Source organism: Martes martes, assembly GCF_963455335.1.
Source record: "Martes martes genome assembly, chromosome: 9".
Taxonomy (NCBI): Eukaryota; Metazoa; Chordata; class Mammalia; order Carnivora; family Mustelidae; genus Martes; species Martes martes.
In genome coordinates this window covers 14,054,226-14,072,984 of record NC_137896.1, presented here as the reverse complement: position 1 = coordinate 14,072,984, position 18,759 = coordinate 14,054,226, and the positions used below count along the sequence as shown (strand labels likewise).

The following is an 18,759-nucleotide window of genomic DNA, read 5'->3' as shown; positions in this document are numbered from 1 at the left end:
CAGAGAAGCTGCCCTGTGTGTCTGGTGCTATTTCATCCAGCTACAAGCAGGAGCCAGGAGGCTGGCCTCTCCTGGATCTCATGAGGGGCATTTGCCCAGAGGCTGTGTGGGCACGGGCCTGCTCCCACCGCGCCCCCCCCACGGCCCCCTCTGGCTCCGGATGGGCCATCATGAAAGCTTGAGCCGCCCGGATCAGGTCCTCTTCCCGAAGCCCTGGGACAGGCACGGTGGGGATGCCTGCGATCATCATGGCCAGGGTAAGGATGCAAATGTCAGGCTGGGAGCTGGCCTCCTTCCCCACTGCCTCAGAGGGCATCGGGAGAACCCCTGGTGACAGCCCACACAGCAGCAGGGGCCCAGGCCTGCTGGGGCCACCCAGGCGGGGAGCTCTGCTTCTGGAGCAGCCATCCTCCCAGCCCAAGCTCTCCGGCTGCCTTGCGAGAGGGAATCTGTGGTTGTATCGGCCATAATCCTTCCGCTGCAGTGTCTCCCAGCCAGCCCCCCCAGGGCAGCCCCTGGCTTCCGGCACTGCCAGGGCCGGGCCCCAGGCCTGGGCAACAGGAGCCACCTGCTCAGCTTTCGGGCTCACTGGGCCTAGTCCACCAGAGGCCACCACCACCGGCTCTATAGGACTATAGAGGCCAAGGGATGAGCCTGGAGAAGCAGCCCCACCTGTAGAGACAGGAACAAGATGGAATGTTACTCTCGGTGTCTTTCCAGAGGCCCTGAGGGGCAGGGCACAGGAGCAGAGTACTGGAAACGAGCGATTAAGACCAGCCCAACGGGGCTGTCTAGTGGTTGGGAACTAGGTGTTTTACTCATATCCACACCCCCAGTCCCCAACACCGAGTAAGTAATGGAGAAGTGTTTGTGGAATGAATGAGTGAGCAGGTAGCTACTGGCAAGGCCTTTTGGAATGGCTTTCTTCAGAGAACTGACTCCAGGGCCAGCCCAGAAATGTCTAGCAGAACCTCCACCTCCCCAGAGCCAGGAAAACAAGTTCTCAGGGAAAGTTGTGGTGCCCCCTCCAGTTCCAGGAGTCCCCTCTCTCACCTTGGCTGGAAGGCAGAAGACCTTGATGAGTTTGTGGAGACACGAAATAGGACATGGCTGCCCCAAAGCCCCCGTTTGTGAGGGAACAGTCCTCTGCCTCCTGTCCTACCCCTTCCACCATTCTAGAATGTCACCTCATAGTCCCTCCCCTTTACACCTGGAACCCACCTCACAGCACTGACCTGTTCATTCTAGAACCTGTATATGACAATAGCATGGGGTTAAAAGAGTGCTGGACCAGGAACTGGACATTCTAGGTTCTTACCTCTACCTTGGGCGAGTCACTTGGATAATTTTGTTCCTCGATATTCTCCTCTGTAAAATGGAAGTAATGATACTCACTTCCTCACCAGAAGTCGTGAGCATTAAATGAGATTATCTGTCATGGAAGCAAATGATCAGAGATACCAATAAAGAAGCGAGTGCTTTGTGCTCTGCAGTATGAGAGGAGTGCTCCGCCCTCGTTCATTTGCTGTGTGACTTCAGAATACATTCCCGTCTTTAGGCTTCGGTTTCCCATCGCAGGATGAAATCGTTGGTCCAGGGTGTCACACTGGGATGGACATTAAATTCTTTGGGGAGCACTCAGAAATCCTGATGCCTCATCCCAGAGCAATTAAATCCGAACCCCTGGGTCAGACCCAGTTAGTATTAGTCCCTCAAGTGGTTATACTATATGCCAAAGTCAAGACCTCTATTCTAGGGGAATGCTCCTCAATCCTGGCTGTACATTAGGATCTCTGGGGAGCTTTTACAAAAGAACAACGTCTAGGCCTAATTCTCCAACAATCAGAATGGGAATCTCTGGAGATGGGGTTTGGGGCATCAGCTCTTCAGTGTATCCCAGATAACCCTAATGAGCAGCCCGACTAGGAACCGCTGGTCTAGGTGATATCTATAATGCTGTCTAGGGGCGCCTGGGGGGCTCAGTCAGTGAAACGTCTGCCTTCGGCTCAGGTCATGATCCCAGGGTCCTGGGATTGGAGCCCCAGGTCGGCTCCCTGCTCGGCAGGGGAGGCTGCTTCTCCCTCTCCTTCTCCCCCTGATCATGTGCTCTCTCTCAAATAAAATCTTAAAAATAACTAAATAAAATGCCCTGTCTTGCTCTGACCTGCTGATTTTCAGTGTTTCTACAAGTGCTGCTCATGGGCTTCCAGGGCAAGGAGACCCTCCAGTGATCAGTGTCAGCATCAGCTGTGTTTATTTCCAGGCCTGGCCGGCAGCAACATGGCCAGCTTCAGACCAGCCACGGCTCCGGGGCCAGGACATGCTCACGTGGCCCGGTTCTAGGGCCGCTGCAGGCCTTTACTCGTACTTGCAGAAATCCTTAAGTCCTTTCGGCAGGTGGAGCCCATCAATGGCCAACCGGTGCACCACGCTCCTTTGGATGACTAGGCGGCAGAGAGTCTGCAGGGACGGCACTGTGGAAAGAAGGCTGTCAGAGGCAAACTTAACTGGAGGGGCATCTGAGGCTGAGACCCAGAAGATCTAGGTCCTGGTTCTCCTTTTGTCATTAAGTTGGGCAAGTCCCTTCTGCTTTCTAGGCCCAGCCTGCGTCACAGGCCGTTCATGTGGTTGACATAGCACTTCTTTCAAAACCTCCACAATGCTGCAGCCCTGTTTCTATTGGAACCCCCACTTAGCAGTTGCTGGGGGCACAGGCAGTGTGCCTGCCTCACCTGTGCACACCCGGGCCTCCAGCACAGGTCTGACACAAGAGTGGGTTCTAGTTCACTGAATTCATAAAATGATCAGAGGTATAAATAAAGGGCTTAAGAAGGCTAGGGGCACCCGGATGGCTCAGTGGGTTCAAGCCTCTGCCTTCGGCTCAGGTCATGATCCCAGGGTCCTGGGATCGAGCCCCGCATCGGGCTCCCTGCTCAGCAGGAAATCTGCTCCCCCGCCCAACCTCTGCCTACTTGTGATCTCTGTCAAATAAATAAATAAACAAATCTTTTTTTAAAAATCTTTTTTAAAAAGGGGGGGGTGCTTAAGAAGGCTATAAAGGACCAGATCGCATGAACAATCTGGAGCCTATGATGCTTTTCAACTGGTATGCCCAAATCCAGGAGCATTTGTCTAATAAGAGAGCACACAACTTCCAAGGCAGCCCCAGTGTGACAGTTTAGAATCCCGGCCCTAGGTTAATACAGAAAACACTAGCAAAGCAAGCAACCTAATGGATCACAGCTGAGATGCCAAAACGGAGGCCCAGACCCAGGCAGTCACAGCTGAGATGCCAAAACGGAGGCCCAGACCCAGGCAGTGACTTGTTCAAGATCCCAAGCAGAGGCAGAATTTCAAGTCTGATTCCCCAACTTCTTTTTTTTTTTTTTTAATTTATTTATTTGACGGACAGAGATCACAAGTAGGCAGAGAGGCAGACAGAGAGAGAGGGGGAAGCAGGCTCCCCGCTGAGCGGAGAGCCCGATATGGGGCTCGATCCCAGGACCCTAGAATCACGACCTGAGCCGAAGGCAGAGGCTTCAACCCACTGAGCCACCCAGGTGCCCCTGATTCCCTAACTCCTAAACTAAGGCTGGACAAACCGAAGTCTAGCTAGCTGGCTTGAGAATCCTAGCAAGTTCCTGTTCCCACACTGGGCCAGGAGGGGTCGCTGCTCAGGGGGTGGGATACCTACAGCCATACTCGAGCTGGACCAGGCGCACGCTCTTGGTGGAGGCAAACACGTCCACCACTGCGTAGAGGGGCTGGGCGGTTGGCAGCCCCCGGGCGCTAGGGCCCATGTCCTCGCCGTTGATGATGATGTGCATGTCGGCAGTGCCGTCTGGGCGTGGGCAGAAAAGAACGCCCAAGCGGCTGCGGCGCGCGGTCGGTGGCAGCACATTCAGCTCATACAGCTGATCCAAGAGGTGGCTGTAGAGCCCGGGCCGGCTGCGACCCACCAGGCGATCGCGGGGAATGCGAAACTGCTCGATGCACAGATATGGTTCCACCAGGAGGGCTGGGGGGCGGCTGGGGGCCAATGCCTCTGCCTCCGGGCGGTCCTCTCGGGGCACGCGGTTGTGATGGCGCGTAATGGCGAAGACCCAGGTGTGGCCGAGGCTGACTAGGTCGGGCAGCGAAAACTCGGGCACGGAGGCCAGAGTGGCGGGGTCTAGCGCGGTCAGGCCGAGGCGCAGGTGCCCGCACCAGCCCAGCTCTTTCTCCTCGATCTCGACCAGGAATACCTGGCCCGGGGCCAGCGGCTCGCGACTGAAGCATACGCCGTGAGCGAAACTCTCCACGCGTGTGGCCCGCGTCCCGGAGAGGTCCACGCGGATGTTGGCACCGTGCACCTGGTGGAAGCGGGTGGGACGGGGCTCGGGACGCGCGGATCTCCAGGCCGCTCCCAAGTCCACGGGGTCGGAGACAGCAGCCATCTCCCGGCCACGAGACAGGCCAGCGGGCGCCGGGGGCTATTTTGGGAGGCGTGATCAGAGGGTGACCGCGGGGGCACCAAGTAAGGTAACCCTCCCATCCCCCCGACTGCCCGTCCCGAGGCTCTGCCCGGGGGTCCTAGCGCCGCTTGCTCAGCCATCCCGCTTGGACAGGGACCCACCGGGAGGCCGAGGGATCCTGGCCGCCCACATCTGGGTCATCTGATGGCTGGCGCGCGCGACACGACCTGGGAGGACCGCGGACTCTGACCGCACGCAGGCCACCGTCTGCGAGGCACCGGTCCCGGGGGACCGGGGAGGCCCTGGCAGGATGACTGTCACGTGACGCCTGCACCCACGTGACTCCGACTCCACATGACCTCCCGCGACCGGGCCCCTCCAGGAGAGCGAGGACGCGGGGGAGCAGAGGTGAGGTCGTCCCGGGAGGCCGGAGGGGACCCGCGGCCCGGGGCGGTGCGGTGGGTGGGCGCTGGAGCCTGGCCGGGGACTTCTCTGGCCGCGCGCCGCCAGCTCCTCCGCGGGGCCGCCCGGCGGAAGCGCGGAGGAGCGAGGGAGCGCGGAAACAGGCGGCCCCGCTTCCTGCCGCAGATGATCGGAGCCGCGCTGTCGCCTCCTTGGCTGCTGCTGCTGCTCCTGCCCTGGGCGCCCGCAGGCCAGGCAGCGCCGGACGTGGATGAGATCCAGTGCCTGCCTGGGTTGGCCAAGCAGCCGGCTTTCCGCCAGTACTCCGGCTACCTCCGTGGCTCCGGTTCCAAGCACCTCCACTACTGGTCTGCGGCCCTCCCTCCGGGGCGGGGAGGGGACGGGGCGCGAGCTAGGGGAGGGTCTGAAGACCTCCCGGGGAGCCTGGGAGCAGGGCGCGCTGGGAGGGGTCCCTCCGCCGGCACTTACCCCGCTCTGCCTCCCCTCCCAGGTTTGTGGAATCGCAGAAGGACCCCAAGAGCAGCCCTCTGGTGCTTTGGCTCAACGGAGGGCCCGGCTGCAGCTCCCTAGATGGCTTCCTCACAGAGCACGGCCCCTTCCTGGTGAGTGGAAAGCCACTGTCTCCCCCCTACAACCAGGAAGGGGACAGTCCCTAAAGGAAGGGGCTGGGGAGGAGGGAGAGCAGGACTTGGAGGTGTTCCCAGTGTGCCTTCTCCTGAGCCTGGGTTCCCTCGTCTGTACCATTGACCTGACTTTCTATGCCTCGCAGGGGCTTTGCCCGAGTGTGGAGTGCCCAGCACAGTGGCCCTTGGCACTCAGCCATCTCTCTCCTCTTCAGGTGCAGCCAGATGGTGCCACGCTGGAGTACAACCCCTATTCCTGGAACCTGGTATAGCTGGAGCCGGGGGTCCCGTGGGGGTGTCCGGGCACTCGGATGGGTTGGGGAGCCTTCTTCAGTTGCTTTCCTCCTGCCATGTAGATTGCCAATGTGTTGTACCTTGAGTCCCCAGCTGGGGTGGGCTTCTCCTACTCTGATGACAAGGCTTATGCCACCAACGACACCGAGGTGAGTCCAGTGCCTGCCCTGTGGCCCAGCCTCCCCAGTTCTCTAAGGGTAGCATGAGCCGGGAGAGAAGAACATGGTGCTGGAGTCTGTTTTGGGCTCTTTCGCAGGCTGTGTGTGGTCTTGGCGAAGCCACTTCCTCTTGTTCCGAGTGGGTGGTGGGTGTCATGATCTCTGAAGTTCTTTCTAGCTCCAATACCAGAAGCTTTCGGTTCCCTCCATCCTGCTTTCCCTAGGTCGCCCAGAGCAATTTTGAGGCCCTGAAGGATTTCTTCCGCCTCTTCCCGGAGTACAAGGACAATGAGCTTTTCCTGACGGGAGAGAGCTATGCCGGCATTTACATCCCCACCCTGGCCGTGTTGGTCATGCAGGATCCCAGCATGAACCTGCAGGTAGGGCTGCTGCGGGAGGGGAGTGAGGCAGCTTATGGTCACGGCCTTTTGGTAAGCGAGGTCAGACAGGCCATCTTCCCGGTCCAACTTGGTCTCCTTTGTAACGCACTTGCCACTGGCTGGCCTACCCCTGCTCACGTGCCTCCCACGACGGAAGCTCACCTGTCAGCCAGCCAGATCTGTTCTTTACTTTGAGTGGCCTCCCCACAAACCAGCTTGGATTTCAGTGTCCAGATTGCTGGAGGTCTGGGTGTAGCCCAGGGAGGCTCCTCCTCTCCCTCCGGATGACCTGGATGCCCTGGCTGTTTCACAGGGGTTGGCTGTGGGCAATGGACTCTCCTCCTATGAGCAGAATGACAACTCCCTGGTCTATTTCGCCTACTACCATGGCCTTCTGGGGAACAGGTATGGGAGGGGGCGGTTGGGCAATCTCCCGGGTGGGGCAGGTCATGAGATCTCAGGTCTGCTCTCCAGGCACATGATACCCCCTGGGGCCCTACCCCAGTTTATGACCAGGAGGTGGGGGCTGGGGTTGCTAGAAGTGTTCCGTGAGGGAAGGGACTGAGGAGGGCTGGCAGGATGGCCCCAGAGCAGCTAGGTGGAGAACCTCCATACCATCCCCTGTGATCCGTTTCCTTGTCCCCTGGAGGCAGGTAGTGGTGGGAGGTTGGAGGGAGAAAGTGGGAGGCCCCCCTTGGGCCTGAATGCTTTTGTGCCTCTCCTACAGGCTCTGGTCTTCCCTCCAGACCCACTGCTGCTCTCAAAACAAGTGTAATTTCTACGACAACACCGACCCAGAATGCGTGACTAATGTGAGGTTCTTCCCCCAACCTCTGTCACCCCTGACACCCCCAGCCCAGAGAAGAGGACCACATCCCTTCCTTGGGGACTCCCTGACCCTGTCCCCTATGGCTTTCCTGTCTTGCCTCCTACAGCAATTTGGTGTTTCCTGGGACACATCTAGGGATGTGTTCCTGTCACTACTTCCTGTGACTTTCTGGGCAAATCCTAGAATCCCTGGGGGGGAAAGGATCTCTCACACCTACAGTGTTCCAGGCACTGGGCTGATGTAGAGCAGTGCAGATTATTTAATATTCAAGTTTCTCCTTTAAGTGATGTCGTATTGTCCACATTTTCCAAAAGAGGAAAGTGATGTCAAGAATGTTAAAGTTACTCGCCTGAAGTCACAGTGCTAGGAAGTAGTGCCACCACCAGGGTTTAGACCCTGGGCTGGCAGATTCCTTCCACTGAGCCTCAGTTCCCCTACCTGTAAAAAAAAGTGGGGAAGGGTAACAACAAGAGGCAAAGCAGGAGAGTGATGAATCTTGGGATGTGTTGGTGAGATCCTGGGGAGACCAGGGCTTTGTGACACAGAGGTGGCTTGGCGTGTCATTGCAGCTACAGGAAGTGTCCCGCATCGTGGGCAACTCAGGCCTCAACATTTACAACCTCTACGCCCCCTGTGCTGGGGGTGTGCCCGGCCATTTAAGGTAGGCCCTGCGGTGTGACCTGGGGGCCCCAGCCCCGCCTGGAGACTGAGGCACCCATCCCCCACTTAACTTGCAGGTTCGAGAAGGACACTGTCATGCTCCACGACTTTGGCAACATCTTCACTCGCCTGCCACTCAAGCAGACACGGCATCAGGTGTGCAAGCATCTGGGCTGCTTCTGGTGGGGGTGGGCCAGGGTGGCAAAGACCCTGACCTTTGGTCTGCGCTCCCAGGCGCTGCTGCTGCGCTCCGGCGACAGGGTGCGCATGGACCCGCCCTGCACCAACACCACGGCCGCCTCCACCTACCTCAACAACCCTTATGTGCGCAAGGCCCTCCACGTCCCTGAGCAGCTGCCCCGCTGGGACATGTGCAAGTGAGGCGCTGGGGCCAGCCGCGGCCGGGGGGTGGCAGGCTCTCGGGGCCTGTGGGTATCAGATGGGTTCCCAGGAACCCCTTGGCCAGGGTTTCTCAGGGGTGGCCCTCAGGGTGTGGCGGTGAGTTAGTTGTACAGGAAGTCTAACCCTTCAGCTGATGGGTGGTTCACCAGTTCATTGGTAAAATGTTAGTTTGCTTCCCCAGTAGTAAGTCAACAGATCCTGTCCCCCACCCCCGCTCTGCTACAGTCCCCAGTTGCACAGATTTCCTGTGACCCGTGTTGAGTAACATGGTGACGCCCCGCACGGCGGGGGCCACTCAAGTCCATTCTGATTGGCCAGCACCCCTGCCCTCCTACCGTTAACGCGCTGCGGTTCTCACACCCGTGGGCCCCTTGGTGCTAAATCCCAATCGTGGACCCGTCACTAAATGTTTCCATCTACGCTTCCCAACGGGGGTGAGTTGAGGACCTCGGCGTTCCAGCCTCTCATCCAACTAAGTCCTAGAGACGTGACACAAGGAGGGGACTGAATCCCAGCTCTGCCCCCTGGGCTGGAGCTTCGAGCTGGGAGGGGACAGGAAGGGGAGGTCTGCCATGTGACTCTTTGTTCCCCTTTACCTGGTCTTCGTGGGGCCTGCCCACGTGCTCCCGCAGCTTTCTGGTGAACATACAGTACCGCCGTCTCTACCAAAGTGTGCAGGACCAGTACTTGAAGCTGCTCACCACGCAGGTGAGTGGGGGCCGCGCGGTGGGGGCCGACAGCAACCTCAGGGCCCCCTTGAGAGTGCCGCTCTGGACACCAGAAGCTGAAACTCTAAGAAACGAAGCCCAGTGATACAGGGTCATGATTTGAACGTGGCTTTGTCCCCCACCCCATGCTGCTCTGTGGTAGGAGGCTGGGGGTTCTGCATCGGCCAAGGACACTTTAGGTGGAGAAGAGTTGGGAGGATGTGTAACAGACAGGCAAATGGAGGTCCAGGGTGGGAAAGAGCCTTGTCCAAGGTCATCTAGGAGACCCTGACAGCCAGTCAGGACCAGGTTCTGTACCCACAGTGGTTAGAGCAGGAGCTCTAGTGTCAGATGGACTGTGTGCAGGTTCCTTTGCTAGCCGTGTGACCCTGGGCACATTTCTCATATCTTGAGATTTGGTTTCCCCACCTGTAAAATGGGGTTAATAACAGTATCCACCTTCATAGGTGAAGCATTTAGTAGAGCACTGGACCTGTAGAACACCGGACATGTAGAAAACAGAAAACCCGAGTGTTTCCTGCTTCATGCTATTTAGTTGGGCCTCCTGAATTCCCCGAAGGGGTAGGGCTTGAACTAGGGAAGGGCTGGGCCCTGCGCTCACTCCAGAGCTCCCATTCCCTCTCTTGCCCGGCTCCAGAAATACCGGATCCTGCTATACAACGGAGATGTAGACATGGCTTGCAATTTCATGGGGGATGAGTGGTTTGTGGATTCCCTCAACCAGAAGGTAAGGCGCAAGGATCCCAGCTCTGGGGAGGGATGGGGCAGCTGTGCCTGGCGGCTGGGCTCTGGGTAGACAGACAGGGCAAACCTGGGGGAGTTCCGGGCCCCTGAGGTCTTGCTGGCAGCTGTGAGCAGAGATGATGGGGCAGCAGCAGGCTGCTAAGTCTTTCCTGGTGGGGCAGATGGAGGTCCAGCGCCGGCCCTGGTTAGTGGACTACGGGGACAGCGGAGAGCAGATTGCTGGCTTCGTGAAGGAGTTCTCCCACATCGCCTTTCTCACCATCAAGGTAGAGCCTGGGCCTGACGAGGGTTGGCTGGGCTGGAGGGGATGCGCATCCTCTCCTCCCAGCTCCCTGTTACACTGGGTTACCATCTGGGCCCATAAGAGCAAGTTTTCTGGGGGGAGTGGGAGAAGAGGGTCACTGGCTGGAGGGATCCAGGTGGATGGAGGGGGCCTCCAGGGGGAGGGGTTACACAGGAAGGTGATCTCACAGAGCTTTGCTTCTAGGGCGCTGGGCACATGGTCCCCACCGACAAGCCCCAGGCTGCCCTCACCATGTTCTCCCGCTTCCTGAATAAGCAGCCGTACTGACGGGGACCAGTCTCCCTTCTGCCCGATGCAGCTGTACTGACAGAGACTAGTCCCCCTTCTGCCCGATGCAGCCATACTGACAAGAGACAAGTCCCCCTTCTGATCCAGCCCCTTTCCTGCCTCTCCTGCTAGGAGGGAGGCCCTCTTTTATGCAAAATGCCCCTGTGGGGCAGATCCCGGCCTCCAGAACCAACCTACCCCACCACCACTGCCCCCTCCACAGCCCTCTGCCTCCCAGACCAGGCCCCAGTGCCTCAGTAGACAGCCTGGGGGAGTTAGCACTTTATTCCCGACTGGGGTGGGGCCTGGCCCCTCCCTTCATGCACTGGAACACAGCAGAGCTCAGCACAGCCCATGGGGAGGGTGGACGGACTGTAATCGATGGATTGACTGATTATGGAATTAAATTGGGTACAGCTTAAAGCCCTGTCTTCTCTGTGGCACTGGGGATTAGGACACTATAGGCTGGGGGTGGGAGGTCCTGGGGGAGGGGATGACAGGCGTCTGGAGTCCCAAAAGCCCCTCCCAGGGTGGGCTTGAGGACTCAGGCAGCTGCTGTGGAGGGCGGAGGGGCACTGGATGTCCAGGGGTCCCGGGTGTCGGCAGGCCGGTTCTTCTCAATCACCTCTCGCAGCCCTTTGGCAAAGTGGAGGTCAGCCCCGATGGTGAGGAAGCCCTGTGCAGTGGGGCAGAGAGGGGAGTCTGTTCATTCCATCACAGAGGCCAAAATTTCAAGATAGAGACAGAGTTCTTAGCCTTGAGGGGTTCTGTTTAGTGGGACAGGAGGAGCGGCAAAGAAGGTCTTCTAGCTCCCTGTGAAGGGTGTAAAAGAGAGGCTGCAGGAACACAGTCTGTGGAGGTCAAGGAGGGCTTCCTGGAGGAGGTGACCTCTTAGCTCAGACGGTCAAGATAAGTAGATATTAGGGGTGGAATCCGGGAAGAGGCTTAGAAGGTGAGGGCACAGCTGTGCAGAGGGCTGGAGAAGTCTGATGATGGAAGATTAAAATGGGAGGGGCTGTCAATGAGTGGGTAGCTGGGGTCAGGTAGCCCAGTTAGGTTGGTGGTGAATCAGGGGCGGGGAGGCTCTGCCCTCCTCCATCAACCCCCCACTCACCGCATGGTTCGTCACCACCTCACGCACGAAGTTGATGCCCTCGGGTAGTGGGATCTGCACCCCCCGCCACATCCGCTCTGTGGGTGGGAGCAGTTGGCTCAGCCGGGATCCACCCAGCTCCCCTCTCTTTTCCCTCTCCTGCCCTCCGACCTCCAGCCCTACCATTGAGCATGGGCATCACCCCAATCTGCAGCATGGTCTTCAAAGGGGCTTGCAGCGGGATCAGCTGGGAGGGAGAGGGCAGGACATCAGGGCAAGCAGTAGGAAGCCAACAGGCCTCCGTTGCCCAGCCCTGACCCGGCCTCGGCACCCCCACCACCCCCAACTCACTGCCAGTGACTCCAAGGCGGACTGGTTAGAATAGATTCGGAACCTACGGGAGAGAAAGACGTGTCCAGTAAGCACAAGGCCCAGAAGTTCCCCTTCCTCGGGCCACCAGATGCCCCTCAGTCTCATCCTCAGATGTTGCCATCTTCACACCTGTCTGGGGCTTCTGCCACTCGCCAGATGTGCATCCCTGGGTGCAGGAGTCCTTTTCCCGCTTTCGGTTCCTCTTCTTCAAGTTTGCTTCTTGTAATTAATTGACTACTTCCTGTATACCAGACTTGGCCTGACCGCCTGGCGTGTATGATTTGTGTTTGTTTAATGAAACTTACAGAGCTTACTTCCTCCTAGGTGCTAAGCATGTTACAGAAGTTAAATAGTAAGATATTTTAAAATGCCAACGTGACTTCATCCTCCTGACAGCTCTAAGAAGTAAGCACTATGAAATGATTTGTACTTTTTAGATGAGGCAGATTGAGCCTAGAGAGCCGAAGGCATTCGCCTGTGGTCTCACAGCTGGTAGAGGGCAGAAGCTGCCTCTAGGATCTAAACTCTTTTTTTTTTTTTCAAGATTTTATTTATTCATTTGACAGACAGAGATCAAAAGCAGGCAGAGAGGCAGGCAGAGATAGAGGGGGAAGCAGGCTCCCTGCTGAGCAGAGAGCCCGATGCAGGGCTTGATCCCAGGACCCTGGGATCATGACCTGAGCTGAAGGCAGAGGCTTTAACCCACTGAGCCACCCAGGCACCCCTAGAATCTAAACTTTTTTTTTTCTTAAAGATTTTATTTATTTATTTGGCAGACAGAGATCGCAAGTAGGCAGAGAGGCAGGCAGAGAGATAGAGAGGAAGGGAAGCAGGCTCCCTGCTGAGCAGAGAGCCTGATGCAGGGCTCGATCCCAGGACCCTGGGATCATGACCTGAGCTGAAGGCAGAGGCTTTAACCCACTGAGCTATCCAGGTGCCACTAGAATCTAAACTCTTAACCACTCTTAACCATGCACCACCATGCAATATCTCATTTAACCTCTGGGACAGTGCTGTCCAGTAGAACTTTCCACAGACCGTGGCACATTTGCCCCTGCCGTGTAGTAGCCCCTGGCTGCCTGTGGCTCGCATAGTAGGTGCTATTTTTCCCTCCATTTAGTCCATGAAGAAAATGAAGGTGAAGTGACTCTTAAGATCGGAAAAGTTGGGCTGTTTCTGCCTGAACCCCTGCGGTTAGGCTCTTTGCTGTGTGACTGTGGACCGTGGGCACGTCACTTAACCTTGCTGGGCTGGTTCATTCCTCTCAGAATACCTGCTCTGCCTGCCTCTGGGTCGTAAGATAATCTAGAGAAATTCCACCTAATTAAAATGCATTTGTTACACATGAACAAAGACCCTAGCTCCCCAGCAGCTATAGATCTGAGTGGATTTTATCTCCCCAGTTGTTGAACAGGTGCGACTATCCTGAAGGCACTCAGGCTCAGCGAGGTGAAGCGCTTGCCCGAGACCTTGACTGGCTGCTTACCGGCGCAGGTCCAGCTGGGTGCGCAGCGCCTTCCCCCGGAGTGCCATCTTGGCGCTGAGACGGGCGTCCTACAGGCAAGGGGGTTGGGGCAGGGTTACTGACCCACGGGGTCCACAGCATGCTCATCCCGACCCTCAGTACCCCCGCTCTAGTGTCCGCACCATGGTCATGCTGGACAGCTGGACCTCGGGCTGGTCAGGCGGGACCAGGGCTATGGTGACACTGGCAGTGACGGAGACTGTGCTACCCGAGGGCTTGATGGTGCAGCGAGGTGGGGCCAGGACGCGCAGCTCCAGCTTCAGCGGGGAGTCGATCACCGCTGGGCTCTGGGGACAGAGTGGGGGGGGGTAGTCCCAGATCTGCCCCTTGATGAGCCCCAGGAGGGAACATGGGGTGGCTCAGGCTCTGCCTGCTGGGATCCCAGACCCACTGGTGTGGCTTCCCAGACCCTTCAGAACTGTGCCCAGCCTCTGTGCCTTTGCTCATGTGAGGGATGGAATGTCTCCTTCTACTGCTTTTCTGAGTTCTTGCTAGTGGGGATCTATCTCCAGCCAGACTCCTCAGGGACAGTGTTTGCATCAGATATCCCCACCCTCTGCCGTATCGTCCTTTTCTCTGCACTGCTGTGCTCTTTCCCGTGTAGGCGCCGACCAATATTTTGCCTGTGTTAGCTCATTCAGACCTCATCATAACCATGTGAGGCGGGCATTATCATGCTCATCTTTGAGATGGGGAAACCAAGGCACAGAGAAGTTAAGTAACTTGTCCAAGGTTTTGGAGTCATCCAGGTGCAGACCCTGGGATGCAGACCTGGGCAGTCTGGCCAGAGAGTCCATGCCCCTCCCCCACCACTTGGCCATCAGGTAGATGGTGATGATGGGGATGACAGCAGCGGGGACGGCAGCTAGTATTTCCTGAGCAGTTAACCTGCGCCAGGGACTGCTCTAATTTCTTTACATGAATTGATTCAGTTAATCCTCAGCGACAGCCCTGGGAGGCTGTATAGTGTAGAAGAGATTAAGGGCAAGCCCTCTAACGACCACTGAGATACTTTTTAGATTTTGACCTCCCAACCCTCTTCCCATGAAACAAGGGGAAATCATAAGCCAAAAGAAGAATACATCAGGGGAGCCTGGCTGGCTCAGTCAGTAGAGCATGGGACGCTTAATCGTGAGGGTAATGAGCTCGAGCCCCACGATGGGTGTAGAGATTATTTAAAAAATTAACTTAAAAAAAGAATACATCAGTCATTGTTGGAGTCCCTACACTTAGAGAGCTTGGGTTCTCAGCCTGCCCTCCTCCTAGCTTCATGAAGAAGTAGCAAGGGCCCTTCACAGACCTGGAATCGACCTTGACAAATAAGAGAACTTAGCCACAGGTGAGAGATCGGGCCTCCTGTCTACTGCACAGTGGCTGCGGCGGCCTCTGCTTGTACAGCTCACGCGTCCCCTCGCTGGTGTGCAGGTGGTATGGCCGCCCACCCTGGCCACATCCCTACCTCCCGCCAACACTCACCAGTAGGACAATGCTCCCAAAGTAGGTGGCCCTCAGCAGCATGTCCAGATCGTGGGGCACCTGGAGAGGGGAAGAGGATGAGGCAGGGTTATCAGGAGTTTCGGACAGGTCCCCTCTTGGCCATCCAGCAGACAGACCCCGACATACCTTGTCCCCCACCAGGGATAGCTGCAGGGCTTCCGCCCGGAAGTAACTCTCCATGGCGGAGTCAAAGAAGAACTCTGAGAAGGCCACGTACACCATCCGCTCCTCCTCCTGCAGCTGGGGTTCTACCGCCCGGTTGGGCAGGCTCCAGTTCCCCTCAGCCAGAGGAAAGAAGGCCCCCTGCAGTTGAGGGATCCGGGTCAGCCTGGCCCAGCACCCGGATCTTCCCACACCCGGTGCCAGGCCCCATGAGGGATGGTGGGGGTTGGACCCAGCTGCTGTCTTTAGGGGTCTTATTAGCACAACTTTTTCTTTTAAGTTGTATTTATTTAAGTAATCTCTCCACCCAACATGGGGCGTGAACTCACGACCCCAAGATTCAGAGTTGCATGCTCTACCAACACCCCACCAGGTGCCCTCGTTGTTAGCACAACTCCTAAAAAGTCATTCAAAGGAGGGCAGCTGGAGTTCTGCAAGGGAGCACTCCTATTAGGCCAGAGAAGGGACACCCAGGAAAGGGGCTCAGGGAGAAGGTGGCATGTGAGTGGGTCTTGAAAGATAGAGAACAGGAGTGAGAAAAGCTGCTGTTTACATTTACATAGATTATGTCCATAGAGCTGTTATGTCCAGCTCCTTCAGGGGAGGTGGGAAAGGGCAGTGCATGAACAAAGGCCCTGAGGCAGGAAGCCAGGGGCATATTTGGGAAAGAATGAGTGCAGAGAAACAGGGTGAAGTTAGAAAGGTGGGGCCAGACAAGGTTAACAAGGCTCAGAAGCCAGACCCAGGAGTTGAACCGAATTTTGCAGGCCATGGGGGTCCACTCAGCAGTGGAGTGGCCCAGAGCTGTGCCTTCAGAGGACAAAATGAGCAACACCGGGGACAAGGAGGAGGTCTGGTTAGGTCAGAGACACCACAGCAGCCAGGCAGCTCACCCGGAAGTCCATGTCCAGGTTGCTGTCGGAAGCGACAGGGTCCTTCAGGAGGGAGTAGTCGATGCCAACCAGCTCATCCACAGAGCTGCGAACTGTGGGAAGGAGCGCAGTCACTCAAGCTGCGTTCACCCTTCTGGGCCTGTTTCTCATCCACAACGTGGTGATTAGAAATCCTCCCTCACAGGGTTGTTGTGGGGATCAAATGGGTTTTACGCGGGAAGCACTCAGTGCTCAGCAATATTAATGACGACTCCTGCCATCGCCACCCCTATGACAAGGGCTCCACGAGATCACTAACAAGATGGCAAGGGATTCTTTCCCCTCATTGTTCCCCATGCCCTGTGTGTGGGGCGTGATGATCTCTATCCCACAGCAGGCAGAGGTCACAGCAGGAAAAGGGAATTCGTGTTAGTTGAACACCTATTACGTGCAAGGGATGAATACAGACAAGTTCCCAGTGATCAGCAAGTCCATATCGAGGACCTAGACAATCATCGCTCAGTTACTCCTTCCAACAACCCCCACAAGGAGGCATCGGCAGCCAAGCGAAGACACCAGGGCCCAGAGAGAGGTGAGTACTTACCTAGGACCACGTGGCCAGTCAGCAGCAGAGGCCCTATTTGAGGCCAGGGCATGGCAGGGGGCTACTCTGAGGCCCTGCCTGGCAGCTGCACACCTGGCCCCCTCCTCACCCCCAGTCCAGTCCCAGGCATGGCCCGGAGCTCCCCTCCCAGCCAGCACCAACTCACCAGGCACAGTGTCCAGGAGTGAATTGAGGAGCACCATCCCTGCGTGGTAAAGCACAGGGCAGATCTGCGAGGTGGGGTCTAGAGTCAGGGCCTTCCAAAGAGAGGAGGGCACCCCACACACACACTACTGCTGTACCTGCTGGTTCAGGAGAAAGCGCATCCCCGAGATGATGAATGTGGAGAGGAACTCATACACCTTCCTGCAAGGAGGGGAGAGACCACGTGAGCCCAGACTCTGCCCTACCCCAATCCAGGTCCAGGAGAAATCACTAGCTTGACAGATGGGGAGGTGGCGGCTCGGCCTTACTGTATTACCACCTCTTTAATGGAGGGTTTCCAAATACCCTCTCTAGCCTTATTCTCAAGACCTAACCCTTGCCCCCCACCAGCCCCATGAATTTACCCCCAGTTCTTCAAACCTGCTGTAAGCATCCCCACTTCCAGATGCTTACTCATATCCTCCCTTCCACCCTCAGCGTTCCTGTCCTGTATGTCCCCCTGTATAGGCTCAGATGCTTCCTCTTCCAGGCAGTCTTCCCAGATTACCCTCTTCTGAACCCAGGGAGGACTCAGTTCCTCCCTCAAAGCCCCAATAACAAATATGTTGTCCCTTCAGCTAGGCTCTGAGTTCCTTTATGAGTCCTCAAGGACTTGCATATATGTTATTTTTTGAATAAATAAAAACTTGGCAGTATATCAACACTAGATGATAAATCCACCATCTTTTCTTTCCCACTCTGAGAATAATCACAAAGTCCCCTTCTCAGCCCCAAACCTGAAATTAAGCTATTGTTTTTATCAGGGCTACCAATTACTGAGTTCATGTCCAGCTGCACATACTGATCCTCACAATTACTCTTATCTAGGAAGCTAGCCACTAACATGCCAGGCACTGTTCTAAATATTTGTACATATATTAACAAACGGTCTTCAAAACATAAAAATTATAAAATAGTTCCTATTATCATCCTCATCTTACCCATGAGGAAATTCAGGCACAGAGCTTCAGTGACTTGACCAAGGTCACACAGCAGGGAAATGAGGATGCTGAGAGTTGGACCCTGTTGACCTGGCTCCCAAGTCTGTGCACTTTGCATCGCACTAGGCAGTAAGGCTCAAAGCGGGGGTGCCCTGGGTTGGAGATCGGGCTTACTTGAAGGTTCCCCCGAAGGCCGCATGCATTCTGGAGACCGAGGCCTGGCAGGAGACGTTGGACACTTTGATGCGGCCAGTGGCATCCCGGGAGAGCTGCAGAGCAGTGCGGATGGACACACCCTCAGCAGAGGCATTAATGTAGCCCCCATCATACCTGCAAGGGGGGTGGGGCAGTCAATGTCCAGCCTAACGGTGTCTTCTCCAGCCCCCACCCACTCCATACCTCATGATACTTTTCTTAAAAAGATTTATATATTTATTTGACAAGAGAGAGATCACAAGTAGCAGAGAGGGGGGGAAGCAGGCTCCCTGCTGAGCAGAGAGCCCGATGCGGGGCTCCATCCCAGGACCCTGAGATCATGACCTGAGCCGAAGGCAGAATCTTAGCCCACTGAGCACCAGGCGCCCGGTCATGATACTTCTTTTTTTTTTTTTTCTTTTAAGATTTTATTTATGTATTTGACAGACAGAGATAGCAAGTAGGCAGAGAGGCAGGCAGAGAGAGAGAGGAGGAAGCGAGCTCCCTGCAGGCAGAGAGAGAGAGGAGGAAGCAGGCTCCCTGCTGAGCAAAGAGCCCGATGTGGGACTCGATCCAAGGACACTGGGATCATGACCTGAGCCGAAAGCAGAGGCTTTAACCCACTGAGCCACCCAGGAGCCTCCTGTCATGATGTTTCTTAATAAGACATCACTTCCCCGGTTTACTAGACATTCTACCAAACCCTTATGAAGTGGGTCTGCTTGTCCCTATTGCACAGATGAAGAAATTGAGACGCAGGAAGGCTAAACGATTGCCCACAGCCCCGCGGCCTCCCGGCCCTCCTGATCCACCCTCCACTCCCCGGCAGGGCCAGGTCCTCACAAGAACCAGTAGAGAAGCTGCCTCCGGAACCGCAGCCCCAAGGACGCGTTGCTGATCTGTAGCACCAGCTCTTGCTCTGGCTGGAAATGGAGCTCAGAGGATGTCAGCTGCAGCTCTGTGACCTTCACCCTTCAGGAAGCCTCGGGATTAGTTTCAGGACCACGAAGAGGGGGGCCCACCCAACC

The 18,759-nt window shown here is 56.5% G+C and overlaps 4 protein-coding genes across 6 annotated transcripts in view; 1 reads left to right on the top strand and 3 right to left on the bottom strand.

Moving 5' to 3' along the window:
* Window positions 1–40: 40 nt before the first annotated feature.
* Window positions 41–1,285, bottom strand: SPATA25 (spermatogenesis associated 25; the record flags this gene model as incomplete). Its single annotated transcript, XM_080814279.1, has 2 exons — window positions 1,054–1,285; window positions 41–672 (listed from the first exon to the last, which is right to left on the bottom strand). Exons 1-2 carry the CDS (start codon window positions 1,172–1,174, stop codon window positions 41–43), a joined length of 753 nt encoding a protein of 250 aa, XP_080670405.1. The 5' UTR covers window positions 1,175–1,285.
* Window positions 1,286–1,489: 204 nt separating this feature from the next.
* NEURL2 (neuralized E3 ubiquitin protein ligase 2) lies at window positions 1,490–4,733 on the bottom strand. The gene is made up of 2 exons (XM_080814277.1): window positions 3,695–4,733; window positions 1,490–2,474 (listed from the first exon to the last, which is right to left on the bottom strand). The coding sequence occupies exons 1-2, from the start codon at window positions 4,434–4,436 to the stop codon at window positions 2,359–2,361; spliced, it is 858 nt and encodes a 285-aa protein (XP_080670403.1). The 5' UTR covers window positions 4,437–4,733; the 3' UTR covers window positions 1,490–2,358.
* A 75-nt stretch (window positions 4,734–4,808) lies between these two features.
* On the top strand, window positions 4,809–10,689 carry CTSA (cathepsin A; the record flags this gene model as incomplete). Its single annotated transcript, XM_080814276.1, has 15 exons — window positions 4,809–4,862; window positions 5,043–5,224; window positions 5,368–5,479; window positions 5,716–5,766; window positions 5,857–5,943; window positions 6,177–6,332; window positions 6,646–6,737; window positions 7,060–7,144; window positions 7,731–7,822; window positions 7,899–7,977; window positions 8,056–8,198; window positions 8,856–8,931; window positions 9,589–9,678; window positions 9,857–9,961; window positions 10,183–10,689. 15 exons carry the CDS (start codon window positions 4,809–4,811, stop codon window positions 10,264–10,266), a joined length of 1,488 nt encoding a protein of 495 aa, XP_080670402.1. The 3' UTR covers window positions 10,267–10,689.
* The window catches only part of PLTP (phospholipid transfer protein), a 23,219-nt gene continuing 14,992 nt past the window's right edge, over window positions 10,533–18,759 (bottom strand). For all 3 annotated transcript variants that reach the window (XM_080814273.1, XM_080814274.1, XM_080814275.1), the window contains 13 exons: window positions 18,575–18,703; window positions 17,711–17,866; window positions 16,694–16,757; window positions 16,558–16,621; window positions 15,809–15,900; window positions 14,880–15,056; window positions 14,733–14,792; window positions 13,379–13,543; window positions 13,218–13,285; window positions 11,711–11,753; window positions 11,543–11,606; window positions 11,381–11,457; window positions 10,533–10,942 (listed from right to left, as the gene is read on the bottom strand). In XM_080814273.1, the coding sequence (XP_080670399.1) occupies window positions 10,811–10,942; window positions 11,381–11,457; window positions 11,543–11,606; window positions 11,711–11,753; window positions 13,218–13,285; window positions 13,379–13,543; window positions 14,733–14,792; window positions 14,880–15,056; window positions 15,809–15,900; window positions 16,558–16,621; window positions 16,694–16,757; window positions 17,711–17,866; window positions 18,575–18,703 (1,291 nt within the window). In that variant the 3' untranslated portion in view covers window positions 10,533–10,810. The remainder of the gene's footprint in view (window positions 10,943–11,380; window positions 11,458–11,542; window positions 11,607–11,710; window positions 11,754–13,217; window positions 13,286–13,378; window positions 13,544–14,732; window positions 14,793–14,879; window positions 15,057–15,808; window positions 15,901–16,557; window positions 16,622–16,693; window positions 16,758–17,710; window positions 17,867–18,574; window positions 18,704–18,759) is intronic.

Coding starts and splice junctions, on each gene's coding strand:
- NEURL2 (XM_080814277.1), bottom strand. CDS start 4,436: ATGGCTGCTGTCTCCGACCCCGTGGACTTGGGAGCGGCCTGGAGATCC. Junction 2,475..3,694: donor GGTCCAGCTCGAGTATGGCT/GTAGGTATCCCA, acceptor TTCTTTCCACAG/TGCCGTCCCTGCAGACTCTC.